The 25489-nt window shown below is 32.2% G+C and overlaps 3 protein-coding genes across 4 annotated transcripts in view; 1 reads left to right on the top strand and 2 right to left on the bottom strand.

Annotated features, from left to right (window-relative positions):
- Positions 1 to 644: 644 nt before the first annotated feature.
- The window catches only part of LOC122505304 (tyrosine-protein phosphatase non-receptor type 9), a 514941-nt gene continuing 490096 nt past the window's right edge, over positions 645 to 25489 (bottom strand). For both annotated transcript variants that reach the window (XM_043616814.1, XM_043616815.1), the window contains one exon: positions 645 to 1529. In XM_043616814.1, coding sequence (XP_043472749.1) covers positions 1300 to 1529 — 230 coding nt within the window. In that variant the 3' untranslated portion in view covers positions 645 to 1299. The remainder of the gene's footprint in view (positions 1530 to 25489) is intronic.
- On the bottom strand, positions 6009 to 7304 carry LOC122505310. The gene is made up of 2 exons (XM_043616821.1): positions 6892 to 7304; positions 6009 to 6573 (listed from the first exon to the last, which is right to left on the bottom strand). Exons 1-2 carry the CDS (start codon positions 7203 to 7205, stop codon positions 6321 to 6323), a joined length of 567 nt encoding a protein of 188 aa, XP_043472756.1. The 5' UTR covers positions 7206 to 7304; the 3' UTR covers positions 6009 to 6320.
- Positions 17412 to 20891, top strand: LOC122505313. The gene is made up of 4 exons (XM_043616825.1): positions 17412 to 17514; positions 17833 to 17925; positions 18174 to 18231; positions 20437 to 20891. The coding sequence occupies exons 1-4, from the start codon at positions 17508 to 17510 to the stop codon at positions 20807 to 20809; spliced, it is 531 nt and encodes a 176-aa protein (XP_043472760.1). The 5' UTR covers positions 17412 to 17507; the 3' UTR covers positions 20810 to 20891.

Raw genomic sequence — 25489 nt, 5'->3', positions numbered from 1 at the left:
ATTCAATACGTCAGTTTACTATTACCATAAAGAAAATGTGGATTTATATTTATTTATGCAAATGAGAAGCTCGAAAAAATGCTTCATTATAGATCAAATAGTGAAGCATTTTTTCGAACTTCTCATTTGCTTAAATAAACATAAATTCACATTTTTTTATGGAAATGGTAAACTGACGTAATGAATTTGGTAACTATACCTAGCTTAGCTGAAAGCATGAGAAAACAAGTAAGTTTCAGTCGAAAACAAAATGTGCCTTTTTGCATGGCGATGTCATTGCGACCTTGGTGCGGTGTACGCACGCGCAGAGAGCAAAAGAGTTCACGTCGCGAAAAATTAAAGTGTTTGGCTATATCAACCGCACGGACGATGAAGAAGTTTTTACCCTTTCTCTTGTAATTTCAAGGAGGAAAGGGAAAAATTTCCCCTTCCACATGTTGAAGGTCCAATCGCTCACATGAGACTTCTTCATCGTCAGTGCGGTTGATATACTCAAACAGTTTATTTTTCACGACGCGTCAAAAATGCTATTTTAGAGGTCATTTTAATTAGTTATTTTACTAATTGCTTTTTATTGCTCATAGTCAAAAATAATTTTATTGGAAACTTTGACACTCTAATTTTCCATTTTTTTTAAAGAAAGGGTAAAAATGTTAATTTTTGCGGGAGAATCGGCTGTCGCAAAATTGCGATTTTAGTGCTTGGTTTGTTTACTTTTTGGTTTGTTTACATTTCACAACTTGGACATGTCCTTAAGACAATAATTCTTTTGTTATTATTCCAAAGGTAGATTATTATTATTATTTTAAAGTGAATTAGAACATAATATAATAAAATTATATGTTAGGAAGCCCTTATCTCTAGTTAAATCCCCTCTCAGCAGTTGAAGGGAAACATAAAGGGAAAAAAGAACGGAGGAGTCATACGTTCAAGTATAATAAATCCTTGTACGCAATTCGGAAACTTTTAGGTTCTTTTTCACCATGGTACGCAACTTGGTTATTCTGTTTGATCCATTCATTTTGATTGATTTGCATTTAATGATTTGTTATATTTTTGAAACTTAACGGGGATTTTCTTTGTCTTCCCTAGCTAACAGGCCGACTTACGAGAACATGAGAAATATTGGAAAGTTAGAAAAATGACAATGATAATAATGACATTATTTTTCTTTCGTTATCTGTGCGATGATTTGGTTTCAAACCTGACAAAAATGGAAGGGAAATTCAAGAATATACCTATTTATGGTAAGTATATCAATCTAAAATTGTGTTCGTTTCTCTAATAAAAATTATAAACCTAATCGGAGTCCTCTTCGATTGTGGGTGGTAACATGGCAAGATGCTGTGGACTCAGAATCCCTCTGGAAAGTGCATATTCCGCCAGTGCACGATGACAAAAGACATATTGGTCTGGCATTTGAATACTGTAAGCCCTCTGTGTTCGAATTCTTTCAACTGTTCCTCGGATATCTACAGTACTCGTGTCCTCCAGTCGCGATATGCAAATATCCAAAGTACAAAATGTTCCTGAAAATAAAAAAATTTGATTTTCTTAAATAAGAAGAAGTTTTTAAACAATTATCAAAAAGTATTCGCAGTTTATATCTCAACTACTCAAACATAATTAAAAAAGTTATATTATGTTACTCGAAGTGCTCTTAACCCCTTCGCTGTGAGGAGAAAATACTATAAAGTGGGTCCAAAATGTTAAGAAATTTTTTTGCGACCAAAATTTGTGAGATTGGGTACACTTGGGTTTTGGGGATCGCTGATGACGAATCTAAAGTCAGATTTTCAAAATTCAAAATGGCGGATCCAAAATGGCGGACGTATTTTTTGAATTCATCGGACTCGCTTAAAACTTGTTGCTCGGGGGTTTTCGAGGTCGCTGATTCAGAATATGAAGTTAGATTACATTAGAGTGACATTACAGTAACGACACGTGCTACTTGGGTATTGTTAACTATGAAAATTATAAATTAAGAAATTTACAAAAAATAATAATTTTTAATTGTTTTTGCTTCCTTGTGGAGGAAGCTTTGTAGTCGTTTAATTAACAAAATTTTTTAAAATCCTTTAAACAAATTTTCTTCTATATAGGACTATGTTATATAAGAGTACCCTGAACAATTGTCTGGATGTATGTACCCGTGCAGAAAATGCCCCACTTTGCCCTATTTAAAACAGGGTTCTGGTCGGGGCCTCGACAGTTTTCCCTATTAAAATTTTTTTTTTTAATAAAGTTTTTAGAATTCCTTTTTGTTGTAGAAGCTATTAACAATGAAAGGCAATCATTATTTTAGTTATTTAATAATTTTTTTATTTTAGGGGTTTGACTAGAATTCCTAGCCAGAACTCCAGGTAGGGTGTTCATTAGATTTTAGATAGGGTACTGATCAGGGCCTCGACAGTTTTCCTTGTTTAAATAAAGTGTAAAAAAATTAAATCTCTAAAATTACTTTTAATAAAAAATAATGAACAATTGAAGAATACAATTAAAGGGAGTAATTATACTATCGTTTTAATAATTTTATTATTTTGTGGGTTTGACCAGAATTTCTGGCCAAAACCCCAAGTTAGGTGTTCACTAGATATTAAATAGGGCTCTGATCTGGGCTTCGACAGTTTTTCTCGTTTGAATAAAGTGTAAATGAATTAAGTTTTTTAAATTGTTCCTTTAATAAAATTATAAACAATTGAAGAAATTACTTAAACGGAGTAATTATGCTACATTTTTAAGAATTTTTTTATCTTATGGGTTTGACCAGAAATTCTGGCCAAAACTAGATATGAAATAGGGCTCTGATCAGGGCCTCGACAGTTTTCCTCGTTTTAAAAGCATGTAAACAAATTTAATTTTTTTAAATTAACTTTTTTAAAACAGTTATTTAAGTTAAAAAAGCGTGTTCTTTTAAAACACTTTATAAAATAATTATGGTAATATATTTAAAAAACGAAAATACATATAATTTTTTTTCATTAAGTACAATATTATAATAAAGTTTATTTATTAATAATAACAACTAAATTATAAATAACGAATAATAATAGTTATTAAATAAATAATTATTATACATTTATTTAAAAATAAAAATTATGAATTTAAAAATAATAATTAATAAACAATTATTATTAAATTATAGGGATCTGAAATACAGCGACACGCTATCTGGTGTCAGATTGACAAACTAATACAACTGGGTCAGATTCAAAACTTTACGTTTGTTTACGAATGTGTCAGCCTAAATTTTCTGTTTTTAATATTTAATTATTGTTTAATTTAAAGTGAAATATAAAAATGAGTGATTTTAATGGAGAGAAAAACATTCAGGGAATGAAATTCAGTCCAAAAAAAACAAAGAGCAAGCGATATTGTTCAGTTTTTAATTGCTCAAGTAAAGCTTGTGTTAACTTGGATATAAGGTTTCATCAATTTCCTCCACCAAATAAAAATTTTGTAAAAGTAATAAATAAAAGCGGAATTGAAGAGATCATAGAACGTAGAAAGCAATGGGAAAGAGTATTACGAATGGGTAAAAAAGTAACTGCAAATATGTGTGTGTGTTCTTTACATTTTTCGCAGGCAGATTACACATTACCAGCAGGTAAGTTTGTGTGTTTTCATTTATAAACATAATATGTACATAAAATTCAATTTATCAAAATCTAAAAAAATGTTAAATTGAATGTTTAATGTATTTTTTAAAAATAATATATCAAATTTTTTATTTTCATAACCTCAAATTAATAAAAATTGTCAAAATTTACGTAGCAGTTTAAATTAGAAAATATTCGTAATATTCATAATAATTTTAAAAAAAAGTAATTTAAATTATTTTTTTTAGAAAACCATGCTGGAAAGCGTTATTTAAATCCCACCGCCGTGCCTTCTTGCAATTTACCATTGCCAATTACGTCAAGTACTGAACAAAAATTAAAAGAAAAATCGAAAGCGCGAGAACAACGAAGAGTAGATCGGCAAATTCAGCAAGACAACTCTGAAATTTCAGTACAAAATTTGAATTTTGAAATAAATTCGAAAGAAAACCAGGAAGCTGTTGAATCTTTGGAATTACCTCAAAATCAAGTTGAAAATGAAATTCCAACTTATGTAGACATCGGAGTTCAAGTTAAAAGTGGAGATTTGTCAGATTCGAATTTTTCTTCGTTTTTAAAGACAGAAATGGATTTGAAGAGCTCTACTGGTATTCCAAATTTTCAAATGCTGGATATGTTTGTCGAGATAGTTGAAAGGCTGACTCCACGATTTAAATTTTACTCGGGTAAATTATCTGTTCGGGATCGGATAATTTTAACTTTTATGAAGTTAAAATTAAATGACAGCTACGCCTTTCTCAATGTATTGTTCAAATCAGTCTCTGAGAGGCATATTCCAAATATTATTTGCAATACTTTGGACATTTTAGGGAATGCCCTAAAATTCGCAATTGTCTTTCCTCAAAGTGAGGAAATTCGAAGAAATATTCCTTTTTGTTTCAAAGATTATTCAGATGTTGCTCTAATTTTAGATTGTACGGAAATCGAGATTCAAAAGCCACAAAGTTTGTGTTGCCAATTATTGACTTACTCGTTGTACAAAGGAAGATTTACGTTAAAATTTCTCACAGCGTGTACACCTGGTGGACTGCTTAGCTACGTAAGCCCTGCATATGGAGGACGTGTTTCCGATAAGGCAATTTTCGAGCAAAGTGGAATCATTCAATTATTGAATAATAATGAGAAACTAATGGTGGATAAGGGTTTTCTCATAGATGACGTGTGTTTTCAGCACGGCATAAAAATTGTCCGACCACCGTTTCTTAGACAAAAGTCTCAATTCTCTCAAGCTGAAGCATTAAATAATTGCAATATTGCTTCTGCAAGAGTGCATATTGAAAGACTAAATCAGAGACTGAAAGTCTTTCAAATCCTCGGAAATAAAATGCCTTCTTGCTTGGTAAAAAAATGCGATAATATAATGACAATTATATCTGCAGTTGTCAATTTAAGTGCTCCAATTTTGAGTGATGAAAGATTCCCTGATCAAGATGTTTTACAATCGCAATGAAAAACCTTGGCATCGTGCAGGACATACGCATCTAAGGATAGAAAATAAAAAAAACCTTTTTTGTCATCCAGTCATCTCAGCATTAATATATTGCAATTTATTATTTAATATGTAAACAATTCAGTAAAACTGAATTATTATTGTTTAAAAAATGTTTTTATATTAAAGGTTTATAAAACAAAATAAGTAAATAATTTACAATAAAATTTTTTTTATGATTTTATTCATTTGACAATCCTTCTTGAATGCAAGCAAAATGCAACATTTTACAAAAATATGTTTTTTTTAATGTTTTTAACATTTCTCTAACAAAAGTTAAATTTAATTCCACTGTAATGATCACAAAGCTTTTGTCGAAAGAGGAATAAATTATAAAGTCTGTCAACTCGAGATTAAGAATAGCCATGCCCAATTGCACTTGGCCATAATATGCATGCTTTTCTCTTAACTTAATTTCAGGAAATTTAATAAATTTTAAATCTGCAAGAATATCTTGAACAGTTTTTTCTTTACCCGAAAAAGGACACTTAATTTCAATAAGTTTTACTGGCTTTCCATTTTCAAAAACAATTCCGTCCGGAGAATAACCAAGCCATGGATTTTCTTTTGGAACAATCAAGCCAAATTGAAATACTTCGAGTTTCATTTTTTCGACATAAGCTTTGCGTGCATTTTCTTCTTCTGTAATACCATGCTTCATTGCGACATTTGGATGAAATGCCTTTGGATAGAAAAAATTCAAAGATTTAGCTTCCCATTGAGCATTCGTATTACTACTGTAAGTATAAATTCTATAACAACGAGAACCAGTAATTCGAAATTGACGAGCATTAAACCACTTTTGTCGATTACATTGAGTATCCATGCAAATAACACTAGTCTCCTCAGTGATTCTATTTAAAAAGGATTGACAGCACGATTTAATCTCTTCTTCAATTGATTCATTCTCAAGATTACTCATACTCTGGGAAGGTAAATTTTCTAATAGAGCTTGGAGTTGTGCAAAGTTTTCGTTTACATTATTATTATTATTATTGTGTATATCCGGAACAATTTCTTCGTGTCGTCCGTACCTAATAAATTAATTTTACTTAGAATGATGAAATCAAATATAAAAATGTATCAAAATATGCATACATATATATATTATAATAATATGTATGATATATATTAAAACTGTAAAAATTGATTTGAGTGCAAATTGAAAAAATTCAATTTTAAAGTTAATTAAATAAGTTAAATATATGATTTTAAGAACTATTAACAGCGTACAGATGTTTCGTTAGAGATGAGTTTAAATTAACGTTGTAGAGTCGATCCTTTATAAATTCTTGGTCTTCTTCGGAAATATGCACTGGATATTCTTGATTAAAAGAGTTTGTAAAACATTCATGACTCCTTAATGGAAGTGGATTGTAAGTTTCCAATGTTTTTTTTTGAGGTACGCTCCACAGACATTTAGTGTCTGTGCATGCTGTAACGTCTAGATTTTCTGCTTCAGTTCTGTCAAATTAAAAAATTATTCTTATAAATATTTAACAAACTAATCCTTTGAAATCAAAATTTTAAACATGCCATGCAGAAACAGCGATTATTAAAATAATTCGTTAATTTTCAGCAATGATAATAACAAATAAGTCAACATAACCTATAAATTAGAATATATTGTGTTTATATTTTATCAAAGGGAAAAAGTATTTCTAGGTAATTAAATTAAAAAAATAAACGTTAAAAACATTTTAGATTCAAATTTTGTTCCCAATTTAATGTGTCATTTTATAAAATAATAATTATTTTTGAAAGATATATATGCATACTTACACGTGTAATTGAAATAGAACTGCAATTACATGTTTGCACTTTTCACTCATTCCTGCTTTACAGCTGCACTTCATATTTACAATATTGCTATCGTTAATTAGACCTGTTATTTCATGTGGGTTTTCTCTAATTCCCGATGATTTTAAACAAAAAGCAATTATGTTTACATTCTTTGGATCAACCAAGGAATTTTCGTTTGATTTCTTTCCACAATATATTACATGTTTTGCACGTAACACTTTCTCTCCTTCTGTAAAATTTCTACACGAAGGTGTAGAATTACTAAAGCGACATATTTCAGCTATACTGATCATGATTTTTTAATGTTTTGAAACTAATTTTTAAAATTTACTGTCAATTCGCATGTGTTTACTAAAAACTGACCCCGTTGTCGACGGCCATATTGTTTTGTGACGTCATGATTTCAGATCCCTATACTTAATGAATTTTAATAATTATTAATTTATAGGATGCATTTATCATTTGGTTTGTATATATATTATATTATTTTAATAATAAATATTTATTAAATATTATTTAAAATATTTATTAAATAAATATTAATTATTACTTATACATTTGAAAACAAAAATTATAACCTTTATTTATATTATAAAATTAAGGAGGCAGAAAGGAGCGACAACCTTAAAAAAAATGAATTAATCATAAAACCAAAAATTATATTTTTCAAAAATTTTTAATTTTCTTACTTTTTCTTTTAAATTAATTAACTAATTAATTAACTAATTAACTAATAAATTAACTAATAATAATAATAATAATAAATAATAATAATAATAAATAATAATAATAATAAAAAAAAATAATAATAATAATAAATAATAATAATAATAATAATCAAGGCTCGAGGGTGGGTCCATTTGTATGGAATGTATCTTACGATGATTTTCTGCGAATGGATCTACCCGAAGGTGCGGTGATCATCGGCTTTGCGGACGACGCGTTGTTCGTGTGCACTGCCGAAAGTGAGGAGGCTCTTGGGACATTGGTGAACAAATGTCTGCGACTAGCAAAAAGCTGGCTGGATACCAGAGGTCTTGAAATGGCCCTGGAAAAGACCGAGGCACTGCTGGTCACAGACAGACGTGGTTATGAGCTCCCACGAATCGTGATAGACGGATTCGAGGTCAAGTAGAGTAAGCAAATTAAATATCTTGGTGTGGAGTTGGATGGAAGGTTAAACTTCCACCACCACATGGCTAGGGCGTCAAATAAGGCGATCGAGTGTGCGGCTAATCTTTCACGGTTAATGCTAAATGTAGGCGGACCCCGTGAACACAAACAGAGACTGGTGGCGAGTGTCGCCCACGCTAAAATGCTCTATGCAGCACCAGCGTGGGCCCCATCCCTGAGGTGCAAAAGATGTGTGACCATCTGTGAAAAGATACTGTCGGCGCAGAGATCGATAACAACGCGTATCATCTCTGCATATAAGACGGTATCTACGAGTGCTGTGCAGGTCCTTGCAAGTGTCCCGCCAGCAGATCTTTTGGCGAGGGAAAGGGAAGAAATGTTTCTTTTTTCTAAAGAAAGAAGTTCCTTGGATGAGGAATTAAGACCAAGCAAGGGCCTGATCCGCAAAGAAGCGAGGCACAGGCTCATAGAAAGATGTCAAGAAAGATGGGATGGTGAGGAGAAAGGTCGATGGACTTATCGCCTTATCCCGGCACTCGCCACCTGGATAAATAGGAAACACAGTCAGGTTTCCTATTACTTGACTCAGGCGTTCACAGGTCACGGGTGTTTTAACTCGTACCTGTGTCGCTTTAAATTACGCGAGAACGAGGTGTGTGCATATTGCAAGTTCCCTGAGGACAACGCGGAGCACACCCTCTTCTCATGCAAGAATTGGGACTTGGAGAGGCGGGCCATGTTCGAAGGTGTAAACAGTCAAGTTACACCGGAGAACATGGTATCGCTGATGACCCAGTCGGAAGAGAATTGGCGGCAAGTCGAGAACTTCATAATTTCGGTTATGTCAAGGAAGGATCTCGACGGCCGCCAAAAAGCGTAATTTAAACAGATTTTAATTTTGTTCGTTTGTTTTTTATTAATTTATTTTGTGATTTATTTGTACTTATACATTTTTTAATTGTTTGTGTTTTTTTTATTCATCTTTGTACAGTTTTATGTTTTCAATTTTTTTATACGCGTTTATTTTTTCTTTTTTTTATATATCCGTTTATAATTTTATCTTCTGACTTTTTACACTTAATTACACATTTGTTATTTTTAATTATTGTTGTGCTGTTAATTCCGCTTTAAATTGAAATAGTTTTAAAATTTTAACTATTAACGCAGGATAATCGCAGAGAAAAGCAGAAAGTCGCATTAGCGACAGAGTTGGAGCGCCACCCTCGAAGGCTAAAGTCTTACGACAGTTCCGAGGGAGGGTAAAGGGCTCCAAAAGAAGGGTTACGGGTTTTAGTGGGTCGGGCTGGTAGTAGGTCGCCAGTTTATTAAAATTATTATAACATTTATTTATTTTTCTTTTTTTATATTTCCTTTTGTTTTATCATACCAACCCCACATAACCTTGGAGTGCGGAATCCAAGGTATCTGTAGGCAGATTTCCCAAAAGTCCCTAAGCAAAAAAATAGAAAATAAAATAATAATAATAATAATAATAATAATAATAATAATAATAATAATAATAATAATACCCGTATCGTCTCTGCGTATAAGACGGTCTCGACGAGTGCTGTGCAAGTCCTTGCAAGTGTCCCGCCGGCAGATCTTATGGCAAGGGAAAGGGAGGAAGTATTTCTTCTTTTTAAAAGAAGAAGTAATCCCGAGTACCCAGAGGAAGAAAGACCTAGCAAGGACCGCATCCGCAAATACGCGAGAAACAGACTTATCGAGACATGGTAGGACAGATGGGATGGGGAGGAAAAGGGCAGATGGACCTATCGTCTGATTCCAACACTCACCACCTGGATAAACCGAAAGCATGGAGAAGTCTCCTATTATCTGACTCAGGCGCTCACAGGTCACGGGTGTTTTAACTCGTACCTGTGCCGCTTTAAATTACGCGAGGACGAGGTGTGTGCATATTGCCAGTTCCCTGAGGACAACGCGGAGCACACCCTCTTCTCATGCAAGAAATGGGACTTGGAGAGGCAGGCCATGTTCGAAGGTGTAAACAGTCAAGTTACACCGGAGAACATGGTATCGCTGATGACCCAGTCAGAGGAGAATTGGCGGCAAGTCGAGAACTTCATAATCTCGGTTATGTCGAGGAAGGATGTTCAGGATAGAATGGTGGAATTGGGAAAGGTGCACGAGGTGCTTCGCAGTAACCTGCGTTTTATACCTAGGCCCTTCATTAGCCCAAGCAAACCAGAGTCGAATCCTGAAATTCCTAGATCGATGTCTCACGCCACATCTGGCGAGAGCAAGCCCATCGACCCAAAGAAGCGCCCTAGAGAGTATGAAGGTCCGGAGACTGATTCTACTGTGACCACTCCCAAGGGTAAGAGGGTTAAGAGCAAGGAGACCAAGGCAAACCCTACTGTTATGGAGACGGAGGTGAGTAAGGCTGCTTCGGCCAAGGTTGCTTCTTATTCGGAGGCAACTGTGGAAAATAAGCCTGAAAACGAAAAAGACTTTGAAACCGTCTCCAATAGGAAACGGGACGCCCGTAAGAGAAAGGCCTTGAAGAAAGCGGAGGAGAGGGAGCGACTTCAGAAGCGCCCCCCCAAAATTAGAACAACGGAGGCAATAAAAATTTCGGCCCGGAATCCAGAGACCTACTATGATCTTATAAAGCTGGCAACAACTTCGGTAAATCCAGAGGAAACTGGCACAGAGATTGTGAAAATTAGGAGAACTCTTAAAAAAAAGGTTCTCGTTGTGGTAAAAAAGGGGGGTGAAACTTCAAAGTTCGCTCAGAATCTTACCTCCGTTCTTCAGGACAAGGCCGAGGTTACGGCTCTTGTCAGTAAAAAGACCCTCGAAATTCGGAAACTTGACGAAACAACTTCAGAAGAGGACGTTTTAACCGTCTTAAAGCAGAAGTTGCAAAAGCCCGAGTTAGATGTGACTTGCCGACTTCTGACACGTTTTGGTGGTACGAAAGTGGCACTAGTACGCTTGAGTGAAAAGGACAGCGAGAGTCTGCTTAAGCTAGGCAAAGTGCGTATTGGTTGGATAAACGCATCCATCCGAACGCACTTAGAAGTGGCAAGATGTCAAAAGTGCCTAGCCTATGGACACGTGACCCGAATTTGCAAGGGCCCCGACAGAACAAAAAACTGTCGGAGATGCGGCGAAGCGGGACACTTCTCCAAAAAGTGTACTAGTGACAAGCCAAAGTGCATAACGTGTACAGATTTGGGAAAAACGGAAGTCAACCATATCCCTGGAAGAATTTCCTGCCCGGTTTACAAGGAGGAACTGGAGAAACTTAAAAGGGCAAATTCATAAAGCTCCTTCAAGTCAACCTGCATACAAGTAAGGATGCACAGGTGCTCCTGATGCAAACAGCTAGGGAAAATGAGGTCGATATCCTGTTCTGCAGTGAGCAGTATCAAGGAAGCGACCTCGCACCTTGGTATCAGGATAAGGCGAAGAGAGCCGCCATCAAGCTGTGCAACCCAGAATTGCGGGTTGACAAGTTCTTGGAGACAAGCAGCGGGTTTGTGTGGATAGAGGTGGCTAATATACGTATGTATAGCTGCTACTTCTCACCCAACGACCCGCTGACCACCTTTGAAGCCAATATAGAAGACCTAGAATCGAGCCTCATAGAATCCAAGCTGGATGTCATCATCACTGGCGATTTTAATGCGAAGTCGCCAGAGTGGGGTGAGACGGGGCTCGACAAGAGAGGAATTCTGATTGGAGAAATGATCTCCAAGAACGATTTATTAGTTGTAAACCGGGGAAAAACATGGACGTTTAGACGAGGTGCGATCGGATCGATTATAGATCTAACGATCGCATCGTCTAATATATTTAGCCGCATAAGCGACTGGCGGGTCTCTGAGGAATATACCGCAAGTGACCACCAGTACATTGAGTTCTCAGTCTCAATGGGAGACACACGAGGAGGAAAAAGACAGGAAGCTCCTAGTCGCAAAACCTCCTCGTGGAACATTAAGAAACTCAACAAGGAGAAGTTCAGCCGGTCCCTAGAAGAATCTATCTTAATTGAGGATTCTGGTTGGGTGAGGAGGCCGAAAAGTCTAAATGGAGAGGTGCGAGCGGTGCGAAATATAATCTTCACCGCTTGCAATGCGTCGATGCCACGTCGCAAAGGAGCCTTTCCAAGGAAAAAATCCTTGCACTGGTGGTCAGAAAAGCTGGCCTCCTTGAGAAAGGAATGCCTCAAAGCAAGAAGGACATACACCCGATCTAAGGGAGATCCCTTGCTGAAAGAGGCTTTCAAGGAGGCGAAAAAGAACCTCAAGAAAGAGATCCGTAAGTCGCGACGCCGTAGCTGGAAGGACCTAATCGAGGAAGTCGACAAGGACCCATGGGGTCTGGCTTTTAAAATCGTGACTAAGAAATTAGTGACGAGGCAAAAGACCCCCGGCCTGGACAATCCCGATTGGGTCAGAAAGATAATAAGTTCTTTGTTTCCTCCTGCAGAACCATACCTTAGAAGGGACTGGAGTTCTTGCAAAGTCGGAGAGGAAGAACTCTTCACATTTAGCGAATTGCACAAAGCAGGCAAAAGATTGAAAACAGGCAAGGCGCCTGGAATCGATGGGATAAGTAACGAGATCCTAAAGTTGGTAATCGACACTTCACCCCAGATTCTGCTTCAATCTTTGCCTTGAGAGAGGAGAGTTCTTCCGCGACTGGAAGCGACAGAGGTTAGTCCTCCTGAGGAAAGGCGAAAAACCTCTAGATAAAGTCTAATCATACAGGCCTATATGCCTGCTAGATACGATGGGTAAACTTCTAGAGGATATGGTTCTGCAGAGAATGCAAAGCCACTTGACCGAAGAGAATCGTCTATCAGATCACCAATTTAGTTTCCGTAAAGGCAAGTCCACAGTTGATGCCATCCAGGCAGTTGTGGACAAAGGCAAAGCAGGAAAAAACAAATTGGGACCTGGAAAAAAGAAGAGCTTCTGCGCGTTGGTAGCAAATGACATACGCAACGCGTTTAATTCCGCAAGATGGAAAGATCTCATCGAGTCGATGGAAAAGAAAAACATGCCGCCCTACTTGTTGCGGATAATGGATAATTATCTTAGCGACAGGTGGGTTATATATGAGGGAGACACCTGCACTCTCAGGGAAGAGATGCAGCGTGGGGCTCCTCAAGGCTCGAGGGTGGGTTTATTTGTATGGAATGTATCTTACGATGATTTTCTGCGAATGGATCTGCCCAAAGGTGCGATGATCATCGGCTTTGCGGACGACGCGTTGTTCGTGTGCACTGCCGAAAGTGAGGAGGCTCTTGGGACATTGGTGAACGAATGTCTGCGACTAGCAAAAAGCTGGCTGGATACCAGAGGTCTTGAAATGGCCCTGGAAAAGACCGAGGCACTGCTGGTCACAGACAGACGTGGTTATGAGCTCCCACGAATCGTGATAGACGGATTCGAGGTCAAGTGGAGTAAACAAATTAAATACTTTGGTGTGGAGTTGGATGGAAGGTTAAACTTCCACCACCACATGGCTACGGCGTCGAATAAGGCGATCGAGTGTGCGGCTAATCTTTCACGGTTAATGCCAAATGTTGGCGGACCCTGTAAACAAAAAAGAAGACTGGTGGCGAGTGTCGCCCATGCTAAAATGCTGTACGCAGCACCAGCATGGGCCCCATCCCTGAGGAGCAAAAGATGTGTTACCATCTGTGAAAAGATACTGTCGGCGCAGAGATCGATAACAACGCGTATCATCTCTGCATATAAGACGGTATCTACGAGTGCTGTGAAGGTCCTTGCAAGTGTCCCGCCAGCAGATCTTTTGGCGAGGGAAAGGGAAGAAATGTTTCTCTTTTCTAAAGAAAGAAGTTCCTTGGATGAGGAATTAAGAACAAGCAAGGGCCTGATCCGCAAAGAAGCGAGGCACAGGCTCATAGAAAGATGGCAAGAAAGATGGGATGGTGAGGAGAAAGGTCGATGGACTTATCGCCTTATCCCAGCACTCGGCACCTGGATAAATAGGAAACACGGCCAGGTTTCCTATTATTTGACTCAGGCGCTCACAGGTCACGGGTGTTTTAACTCGTACCTGTGTCGCTTTAAATTACGCGAGGACGAGGTGTGTGCATATTGCCAGTTCCCTGAGGACAACGCGGAGCACACCCTCTTCTCATGCAAGAAATGGGACTTGGAGAGGCGGGCCATGTTCGAAGGTGTAAACAGTCAAGTTACACCGGAGAACATGGTATCGCTGATGACCCAGTCAGAAGAGAATTGGCGGCAAGTCGAGAACTTCATAATCTCGGTTATGTCGAGGAAGGATCTCGACGGCCGCCAAAAAGCGTAATTTAAACAGCTTTTAATTTGTTCATTTGTTTTTTATTAATTTATTTTGTGATTTATTTGTCCTTATACATTTTTTAATTGTTTGTGTTTTTTATTCATGTTTGTACAGTTTTGTTTTCAATATTTTATAGGCGTTTATTTTTTCTTTTTTTTTATATATCCGTTTATAATTTTATCTTTTGACTTTTTAAACTTCTTAAAAAATTTTGTTTTTTATTGATGTTGTGCTGTTAATTCCGCTTTTATATTGAAATAGTTTTAAATTTTTTAACTATTGACGCAGGAGAACCGCAGACACAGAACAAAGTCGCAGCAGCGATAGAGTTGGAGCGCCTCCCTCGAAGGCTAAAGTCTTACGACAGTTCCGAGGGAGGGTAAAGGGCTCCAAAAGAAGGGTAACGGGTTTTAGTGGGTCGGGCTGGTAGTAGGTCGCCAGTTTATTAAATTTATTATAACATTTATTTATTTATCTTTTTTTTTAATATTCCCTTTTTTATTTATTTTACCAACCCCACATAACCTTGGAGTGCGGAATCCAAGGTATCTGTAGGCAGATTTCCCAAAAGTCCCTAAGCAAAAAAAAAAAAAAAAAAAAAAATAATAATAATAATAATAATTAATAATAATTAATAATAATTAACTTATTAATAAATTAACCTCACAAAATAGGGCAATTTTAAGAAAAACTGAAAAGGCCCTGACCAGTTTTTCCCTAAGTAGGGCATTGGTCGGGAACAGCGTCACACACTAGTCGGGCACTGGTCAGTTTCTCTACCCAGAGCCACACCAGAGATCGGGAAAACTGTCCAGTACCTTATCAGGCCCACATTTTAATTTCTGCACGGGTATGTGTGTGTGGATCCCGTTTTTTGTGAACACAATAACTCGAAGAGGTTTAACGAATTTGGCTAAAATTTGCCAGGTTTATTTAATATTTATCATAAAAATATCTCGAAATGGATTGATGGACTTTAAAAAATCTTCAGAAAATTTTTTTTTTTTACTTTTTTCTAACAAAAATTTTTTTAAGTTGGTTATTGAAGTTAATATATAATAAAATCTTATTCTTTGCATCAAGACGAATCGATTGGTCTATACAAAGTATAAATAATTGTATAAAAATTTATAAAGTTAATGGGTAAGACTCCGTCAGAAAAAAAGCGATTTGCAAGTGGTCTTCCGATTTCTTCGAAACCTTGGGAAATAGAAGTCTTATATGAATTAAATTTAACCCTAAAAGGATTTTGAAAAATTTTCAAAATGGCGGCCGCTACGCCATATTGAAAATGAGTGTTGCGTTTTTTTTCAAAAATTAATAACTCTGAAACTTTTTGATCGATTTTAATAAAATTTACAGGCGATATAGTTAAAAATACGTAGTTTAATTTGATATTATGAACAAAAAAAAATTTCTAAAATTTGTCAAAAAAAAAGTCAAAAAAATTTTTTGAATTAATTTTTAGTTCAGTTGGCCTAATTTTCGAATTTTCTAATAAGTAAATATCGATTCCTTGTAATTTCACCTTTCATTTCATAAAAAAAAATTATGGGGACTCTAATAGTTCTCGAGATATTGCGACTTTAGTGGGAGCGCGTACCGCGGAATTAAACTCCGTAGCGAGGTGGAATATAAAGCGAGCGTACAAACGTGCACAATAGGGTGTCCGTAACAATGCGACTTTCGAATTTTGTTTACGCCACCCCCCAGTTTAGTTCCAATAAAATAAAAAAAAAATTTCCCAAAATTTGAAGCCGATTGATTAATATTAACACGTGCCAGAGATCCATCGAAATTTCCCATTAAAAATACATAGGAAAAATGCACTTTTTAAAAAAAAATTCATAACTTTTTTAATTTTCATGCAAAAAATTCATCAGGTCACATTTGCCTTCATTTTTAGCTGCACTATAAGATAGCACTTTGCCAAAAATTTAATTTTGAAAAATTTTTAAAATGGCGGATGATTAAAGTGGGTCATAAAAATGCACCACAATATATCCAAGGTTTTAACACATAAGTGTTGTCAAAAATTCAAAAAAATTTCTTACTCGGGGCTATTTTCGATCGTTTATCATGAATCTGATATTAGAAATTAATTTTCAAAATTTTGGATCCAATATGGCAGGTTCAAAATTTTAATTTTCTACATTTTCGAAGTAAATATTCTAAAACAACGTCAAGGGGGATATTTGGAAGCGCTATTTACGAATCTAATGTTAAAAATTTATTTTTTAAATTACCGAATCTAATATGGCATGGCGGATTCAAATTTTTTTTTTAATATTCCTTTAATAATCGATTTTTAAGAGCAGAGGTATAAAAAGTTAAATTTCTATAAAAGAGTTTCTAAAACATCCCAATAATTATTTTTTGTAAATATTAATCTATAAATTAATATTTAGACTATTTACTTAAAAATGTAGAAAATCATAATTTTCAATCCGTCATAGTGGATCGGATAATTTGAAAAATAAAATTTTAACATTAGATTTGTACACTCAGAAAAAAATTTGTTCGAATCAACCAAATTTTGGTTGAATCAACCAAATAAATGCATTGCTATACAGTCAACCAAACGTTTGTTTGATTCAACAAAAAAATTTCTTCCAATACGTTTATTTGTATTAACCAAATGCTTATTACACTTAACCAAAAAATTTTATTTAAGAGTGTTGGAAGGTGTCAAAAATTTTTAACTAACACAGTCACAGTCAGTGGACATGTGAGGGGCCCCTCCGAAAAAAAGACGATACTGACCAGTTAAAATGTCGGTTTCTTTGCGAATTACATATTTAGACAAATTTTGTAAAAAAACGAGAACACTTTTTCAAAATATGAGAACGTACATTGAGTAGGAATATATTTTACTATTTGCTCGCGAAAACTGGATTATATTTGTTTCTAAATGTGCCCGTAGTTTGTAAAATTGGAAAGTATTATTTACCGATGAAATTGAATAAACTTGCTGTCGATCGAAATGACACCTATTGGTGCTGGAGCATGATGTTTTGTTACCATGAAAATGAGAATTACCATGCGATAGTGAACAGTAGTTGTCACTGACAAGTGAGAGTGCATCACAGTGAAAAGTCGTGATCTAAAGATTGTGAAAAGAGAATAATATTCCGGTGTTTTTGAAAAGGAGAATGTCTGGTAAGTATAAAAATTTGTGTTTATTTATATATGTGCATATAGTTCCTTAATAATTTACAAAACTTCCATATCTTTAAATATTTGAAGAATTTGTTTATTTTCAATTAGCAGATCTAATTAAATTATTGCTTGATTAATTCTATGTGCATGTAGTTTTTTTGAGGTTAGATTATTCTTATGAATGTAAACAAATACTCTCTCTAACAAAATTATTCAATTGGCAGTTAATTATTACTCTGTATTATGTTTTCTTCAAACAACAATTTTTTTTCTCATGTACCACTAAAATAAATATATTATTATATTATTTGTTTACAGAAAAATCATCTAGGAGAAGAAGAAGCAAGAGCGGAGGCCGGTGCCGTCGCGAAAGGGTTGAGGCCTACAAAGAGGTGGTAGAGAAGGAGAAAAGTAAATATTACTTTATTTATTTATAAATTTACTCATTTATTTGTCATTTTTAATCAATTTTTATAAATTTATTTATTTAAAAATTGAGAACTATAATGTAATGGTGAAACGTATTCTTTATAAAAAAATGCAATTTTTAAAAAAATGTTTTCTTATATAATTGAGGAAGTAAAGTGAGTATTTTATGTCTGCAGTAAATTTATTATATTTACATTGTGCAAAAATTTAGATAATTATAATATTTTCAGATGACGCAATTGTGAAAAATCCTCTCTCCAATAGAAATCAAAAGGAAAAAGGAAATGGGTAAGAATTTTTTTTTAAATTTAAAGTTTTTGAATTTATCTGTAATAAATGGTTTTGAAAAATGAAATTTATGTCTAAAACAGTAGCTTTTTCAAATACCAAAGTAATAGATTTTTCACTTCAATAATGTTTTCTTCAACAGCCATTTGATCGAATTTCAAAAGTTGGAATTTTTATTTATTTTTCCAAATTTTTTTATGCTAATTTTATCGAATTGACTAAAATTTTAATGATTTTTTTTAAAGTAAACAAAATATTTAATTTTTAAAAGTTAAAATATTTTAAAAATTGAAAATAAATCGGATAAAAAAATATTCGTAATTTTAAAAATCGAACAAATGATTATTTTAACTTTAGAAATATAAAAAAAGATTGTAAAAATTTGTACATAAACAAATTCACGTCAGATATTAGTCGATTTTTAAATTCAGTCAATTGTATTTTTAATTATATTTAGGAGAAGAGTACATGCATATTCTTTTCTGTAGTCAAAAAAATGTTTGGGTTTTGAATTTTAAAGATTTTTATTCTTGACACAAAAAAGCTATGTTTATTTACCGATAACTTGAAAATTATCAAGTTTTCAAAAATTTTATAACCTGAAAAATATTTACATCTTCTGCAACTTTTAATTAACGCTAACAAAGAAATAGTGATTTTTTATTTAGTAGACAACAATTTTGTTATAAAGAAATTAATTTTTTTCAATTTAATGATCCTCAAGTTTTGAACGTTCAAATGAACGAAATATTTTTTGTTGAAAATATTTTTATGAATTACTAATCACAAAAAAATTTACAAACTGACATCTTACGTTTAGAAACTCAGTAATTAATTTTTTGGATAGAGACGCAAAATAATTGCAATAAAAATTTAATTTATTGAAGAAATAAATAAATTTCGTTCATTTGAACGTTCAGAACTTTAGGATCTTTCAATTTACTCTTTCTTTGAGAAAGAATAAAATAAATTATATTTTGATTTCAGACTTCGTACTTGATAATTAATTTTAAAAAAGTAGCTTTTAAACTAAAAAAAGGTACATAGTAAAAAAGTAGCTATCGAAAAATTAAACTTGACGAAAAAAAATCGTTTTACACACATCACTAAATTGACAAAAATCCCATTCTATATTTTATTTTTCTGACTTTTTTTGTGGCATTTTATTAAATTCTTTTTAAAATCATTGAATTCCTAAAAAGTATTTAATTATTTATGAAAATAATTGAATTCTTGCAAATGATTTTATTAGAATTTTTTTAAATAATTGAATTTCAAAAAAGAAATTTATTGCTTTTAAAAATGATTAAATTCTTGGGACGAATATTGTTATTTATGAAAATATTTTAATTTTAAAAAGAATTTTATTAAAATGTCTCTATAAGTAATTGAATTTTCAGGAATAATTTTGTTATTCATTGACATAATTGAATTCTTTCGAAGAAATATTTATGTAAATAATTGAATTCTTGGAAAAAATTTAAATAAAATTGTATTAAAAATAATTGAAATACTGACATGAATTTTATTATTTATGAAAATAATAATTGAATAGTTGCTTTAAAATTCTTAGATGAGTTTTATTATTTATGAAAATAATTGAATTTTGGATGAATTTTATAAATGCATTTTTTAATAATTGAATTCTTTTGCAAAATTTCATGAAAATTCTAGATATTGAAAATAATTGAATTCCGAATACTTTTTTGAAAATAGTTGAATCATTTTAAAGAATTTGATTATAATTTTTGTGAATTGTTGTTTGATTTCTAGTATTAATGAATTTAATGTTCTTTAGTGGAAATTCTCAAAAAAATACAAACAAAAATAGTACCTTTTAGTGTCTTGAATCTAAGAAAGTACCCAAATAGTAGCAAATCGTAAATAAAAGTAGTAAATAGTACCTTTCAATTTTATTTGTTTATAAAAAAAGTTATTTTAACAAGTTAGTTTATTAGATGCACTCATATCCTATTTTCAAATTATTTTTGTCATTCACGTAATAAATCAATGAAAATTTAAAAAATTCATAATTTGAAAAATTTGTCCACCTATAAAAAAATACAAATATATATTTAAGGTTTTTTTTATTTATACAAGAAAAAATATGTTTATTTAAATTTAAAAGTTCAACTAAAATCTAACGTGTAATCGCTTCCATAATTATAATATTCTTAATAAATAAAACTGCTTCTTTCGTTTCAGGAAGAGCGATGCTACGAAAAATGGTCCGAATAGGAGTAAAGAGAATGAGAAAAATGGGAGAAAAAGAGAAAATAGATTTGAAGAAAGAGGGAGAGAATCTAGTGGAAGAGGAATTATAAATAAGAGAGGATTCGGAGGTAGGAGAGGATTTGGAGACAGAAGAGGGTTTGGGGTCAGAAGAGGATTCGGAGATAGAAAAGGATACGGAAATAGAAGAGGATTTGGATATCACAGAGGAGACGGAGAATTTGAAGAAAGGGGATATAAAATTGAAAACCAAAGAGGTAGAGGAGGTGGATTTAACAAAGGTCGAGGGGGGCATAAAGAACCGGGTACTGTTAACTACATCACCTGTAACAATGTTTTTTGTTAATTGTAAAAATAGATTTTTATTTCATTATACTTCCTATAAAGATTCTTTTATTATTATTTTATTAAAAACCACGAGTACTTAGGAAAAGATATAAGGGAATAAATATAAAATTGACAAGAAACATTTTATTTTTTATTTCAAATTTTGACATTTTTCTATAATCTGAACGTAAATATTTTAAGAGGTTTTAAATTTTGAAAAATGCTAGAATAATTTTTAAATTTACAAATATGAATCAAAATTTACAAACTATTCTTGCTTTTCTTGAATAGAAATATTGTTACTTTTCCAGGATATTTTACAAAGTTGCCTCGCCTATGATCGATTTCTCTAAAGTCCCCTGAAATCAAGAAAATCACAGTCGCTTAGAGAACACATTATCTTTACAGAAACTTATCTTTAGGAAGCAAAAGCTGTTGGTAAATTTTACCTGTAAACTTAAGTAAAGTAAGCATTGTATAAAATGGTGAACCCACTCTAGAAGCAGAAGCAGAATAGGTTTGAATAAATTAAGATAGGACACATATTTCTACAGAATATTCCAATATTTTATCCTATATCGAATTCTCATGAAAGAACATAAATTCAAATAGAGGTTTTTAAGTGTAGCATATATATGTATAGGAGTTCACATTTATTATTTATTATGAATGGAACACATAAATGATTACACTGTAAAAAAAGGTTTTAAATTAGAACTAATTTTGGTATTAAAATAGAACCAAATTACGATTTAGTACTAAAATTGGTACTAAATTACACTGAGAAAATTTTGGGGACAATGCTGGTCCGGTAGGTGACACTGCTGCGTTAAATCAAGAGCTGGAGCGCAACTTTACCTACGATTCGCAGCCGCCCCGAAAAAAAGTAAGAAACTGTTCTCATGGACTTTACTCCGTGCTCATGGAACTGATCCTTACCTTTCCAAAGTCAGAATCAGCCCCGTGAGGAGTACATGCTGCCTTTTGCGGAGCGGCTGCGAATCGTAGACAGAGAGTGCCAGCGACTCTTATGAAATTCCGCAGCGTCCCCAAAATTTTCTCAGTGTAGTATACCTTTCTTTTTACAGTGTATTATTGCTAATAAAATGAAATAGCTGTGCTTTAAAATGATTTATCGTAATATTAAACAGATTTTAGTTAAAATAACAATTTAAATATTATTTATAAAAACGGAAAATTAAAATTTCTAAAATAAAATAAATTCGCTTCGAATTTATTCCTTGGCTAATTTAAATTTTTTTTAAATTTACACCGAAATAGTACTTATTAACCCTAAAAAAATTCGAGCAACCAATTTCAAGTGAATTAAAATATAAAAGTATAAGATTTTGGTCAAAGACGTCATTGACACTACTGGCTAGTTTTTGGATGACGCCTATAGGCGTCAGTGACACTGAAAGGGTTAATGGACCATATCCTTATTCGCCCTTACATTTGATGATATGTAAAACGTAGATCATTCAGCTTTACCCGGGATGCACCAACGCACAGTGGGATTTTTTTACAATTTACTGTTCAAAAATGTCTACAGCTTACAATTTTTAACCGATTTGAGTTTTTTTTTTTAAATTAAAGAGAACTAAATTCTTAAGAGATCCCTCGAGGCCGATTTTTAAATTTTCAATTGTTTATAATTATTTAGTTTAGTCAAAGTTAACAAATTAACACGATTTTTAAAAAAAATACGTTTAATTTCGAATTCTATTACTGCAGATGACCAGAATCAATTCAAAATCATGTAATATGTTCTCTAGACGAAAAATAAAGAATACAAAATTTTTTTTCATTTGTTATAAACAATATTAGTTAACAAATAGTTAACTTTGGTTCCTCTCAAACAAAAAATTTTTTTTTAGATTTATATTTTAATTTAGTCTTATTTTAAGAATATATATCTCTTTTTTTAATAAAAAAATTATTTCAATTGTTATAAACAATATTAGTTAACAAATAGTTAACTTTGGTTCCTCTCAACAAAAAAAAAAATTTTTTTTTCACATTTATATTTTAATTTAGGCATATTTTAAGAATATATGTCTTTTTTTTAAAAAGCAAATTATTTCAATTGTTATAAACAATATTAGTTAACAAATAGTTAACTTTGGTTCCTCTCAACAAAAAAAAAATTTTTTTTTTCACATTTATATTTTAATTTAGGCATATTTTAAGAATATATGTCCTTTTTTTAAAAAGCAAATTATTTCAATTGTTATAAACAATATTAGTTAACAAATTGTTAACTTCGGTTTTTCTCAACCGAAAAATTTTCTTTTTCACATTTATATTTTAATTTAGTCTTATTTTAAGAATATATGTCCCTTTTTTAATAAACAAATTATTTCAATTGTTATAAACAATAATTTTTTGAAAAAATAAATATTTTGCAGAAGCAAATTTTTATAATTCCGCTCTCAGCCGAACCCAGAGTCATGAACAAGGACATGGCGGAAAATTTTTTTTTTGGTTGAGAGGAACCAAAGTTAACTATTTATTAACTAATATTGTTTATAACAATTAAAATAATTTGTTTATTAAAAAAGGGACATATATTCTTACAATAAGACTAAATTAAAATATAAATGTGAAAAAGAAAATTTTTTGGTTGAGAAAAACCGAAGTTAACAATTTGTTAACTAATATTGTTTATAACAATTGAAATAATTTGCTTTTTAAAAAAAGGACATATATTCTTAAAATATGCCTAAATTAAAATATAAATGTGAAAAAAAAAATTTTTTTTTTGTTGAGAGGAACCAAAGTTAACTATTTGTTAACTAATATTGTTTATAACAATTGAAATAATTTTTTTATTAAAAAAAGAGATATATATTCTTAAAATAAGACTAAATTAAAATATAAATGTAAAAAAAAAATTTTTTGTTTGAGAGGAACCAAAGTTAACTATTTGTTAACTAATATTGTTTATAACAAATGAAAAAAAATTTTGTATTCTTTATTTTTCGTCTAGAGAACATATTACATGATTTTGAATTGATTCTGGTCATCTGCAGTAATAGAATTCGAAATTAAACGTATTTTTTTTAAAATCGTGTTAATTTGTTAACTTTGACTAAACTAAATAATTATAAACAATTGAAAATTTAAAAATCGGCCTCGAGGGATCTCTTAAGAATTTAGTTCTCTTTAATTTAAAAAAAAAAACTCAAATCGGTTAAAAATTGTAAGCTGTAGACATTTTTGAACAGTAAATTGTAAAAAAATCCCACTGCCGAACAGCGAGCGAGTAGAAAATTGAGTGAAAAATTGCAATATTTTTTTATGTGCTATACAACTTTTTCCAGGTGAAAATAATTCGACCGAATTAACTATAAAAGAAACAAACATAGCAAATGTCGATTTGCGTTCCCTAACCTTAAAAAAATTTGTATAAACATTGGAAATTACTCACGTTAGTATCTTCATTCTACGTTTTGCAGACTTACGTCTGGATGACAGGAAAAGAGTCCCTTCTTTAGAAGTAGGTTGTATATTTTTTTCATTTTCTTGATTTTCCATTTTCAATAATATTTAAATGAATAGTTTTCGAAAAGATATTCCGATTGCACTATTTTTTTACGAAAAAAGGAGAAAGATACCCTCTGGCGTATAGAATAACAATTGTTTATTATTGTAATCTGTTTTACCTACATTCGAATTTTTTGTTATTCTCTTCATTTCATTAATTCCAAATCATAAATTTCTTAATGTATTAGTAAAAGTTTTTTAATTTGAATAAAAATGAAAAAAATAAATAAATGAACTATGTAGAAAAATGTTTCAAAATTGTCATTATTCTTTTCATTATATAACAGATTGGGAAACGAAAAGAAAAGCAAAAATGTGAAAATATTTTTACTGTTAAAAATAGTAAAAATAGTAAAATAGTAAATCCTAAATAATTTATTGCTAAATTAGTTATTTTAATAATAAATAAAAAACAATAAATAAGAACAAAATTTAAACGGCTATATGAGTAATTCCATGTCAAGTGATCAAGGTGGAAAAAAATTTTTCTCCAATCGTGCCTAAACTTGGGGCTTTTGTAGTACTAGTGGATAGTGATTTTTGGTTAAAATATTTTTTAATTTAGTCAAATATTTTCCGAGGGGGAGGGGGTGAAAGTTTTGGGTTTTTCGGTACAATGCTTATTTTGATAATTTTTTACTCTTAAACAATGAAACATAAAAATGTGGCCGAGTACAGTTTCGAAAGGTTTTTTCATGCTCTTTCGATTGGAAATAAGCATTTTAAAAAAAAAATTTTTTTGGACCAAAAAAATCAAAATTAAAAATAAATTTTTATTTTTGGGGGGGAAGGACACGATTTTTTTTTATTTTTAAACGAAAGCTGAGGTTTTTTCCTAAAAAAACATATTTATGCAAAAGTGGGACTAGAATGTTTAAACACTGAAAAAAAGAGATTTCTACCAAATGGAGCCAAAAACCGGGTTTTGAGCCCTCCGGTCAGTAGAAATCTCTTTTTTTCAATGTTTAAACATTCTAGTCCCACTTTTGCATATATATGTCCTTTTAGGAAAAAATCTCAGCTTTCGTTTAAAAAAAAAACAAAAACAAAATCGTATCCTTCCCCCCCAAAAATTAAAATTTATTTTTAATTTTGATTTTTTTTGGTCCAAGAAATTTTTTTTTTCAAAATGCTTATTTCCAATCGAAAGAGC

This window comes from Leptopilina heterotoma, unplaced genomic scaffold (genome assembly GCF_015476425.1).
Source record: "Leptopilina heterotoma isolate Lh14 unplaced genomic scaffold, ASM1547642v1 Lhet_352, whole genome shotgun sequence".
Lineage (NCBI taxonomy): Eukaryota > Metazoa > Arthropoda > Insecta > Hymenoptera > Figitidae > Leptopilina > Leptopilina heterotoma.
Note: the sequence above shows the minus strand (reverse complement) of the source record. Positions and strands in the feature narration are given on the sequence as shown.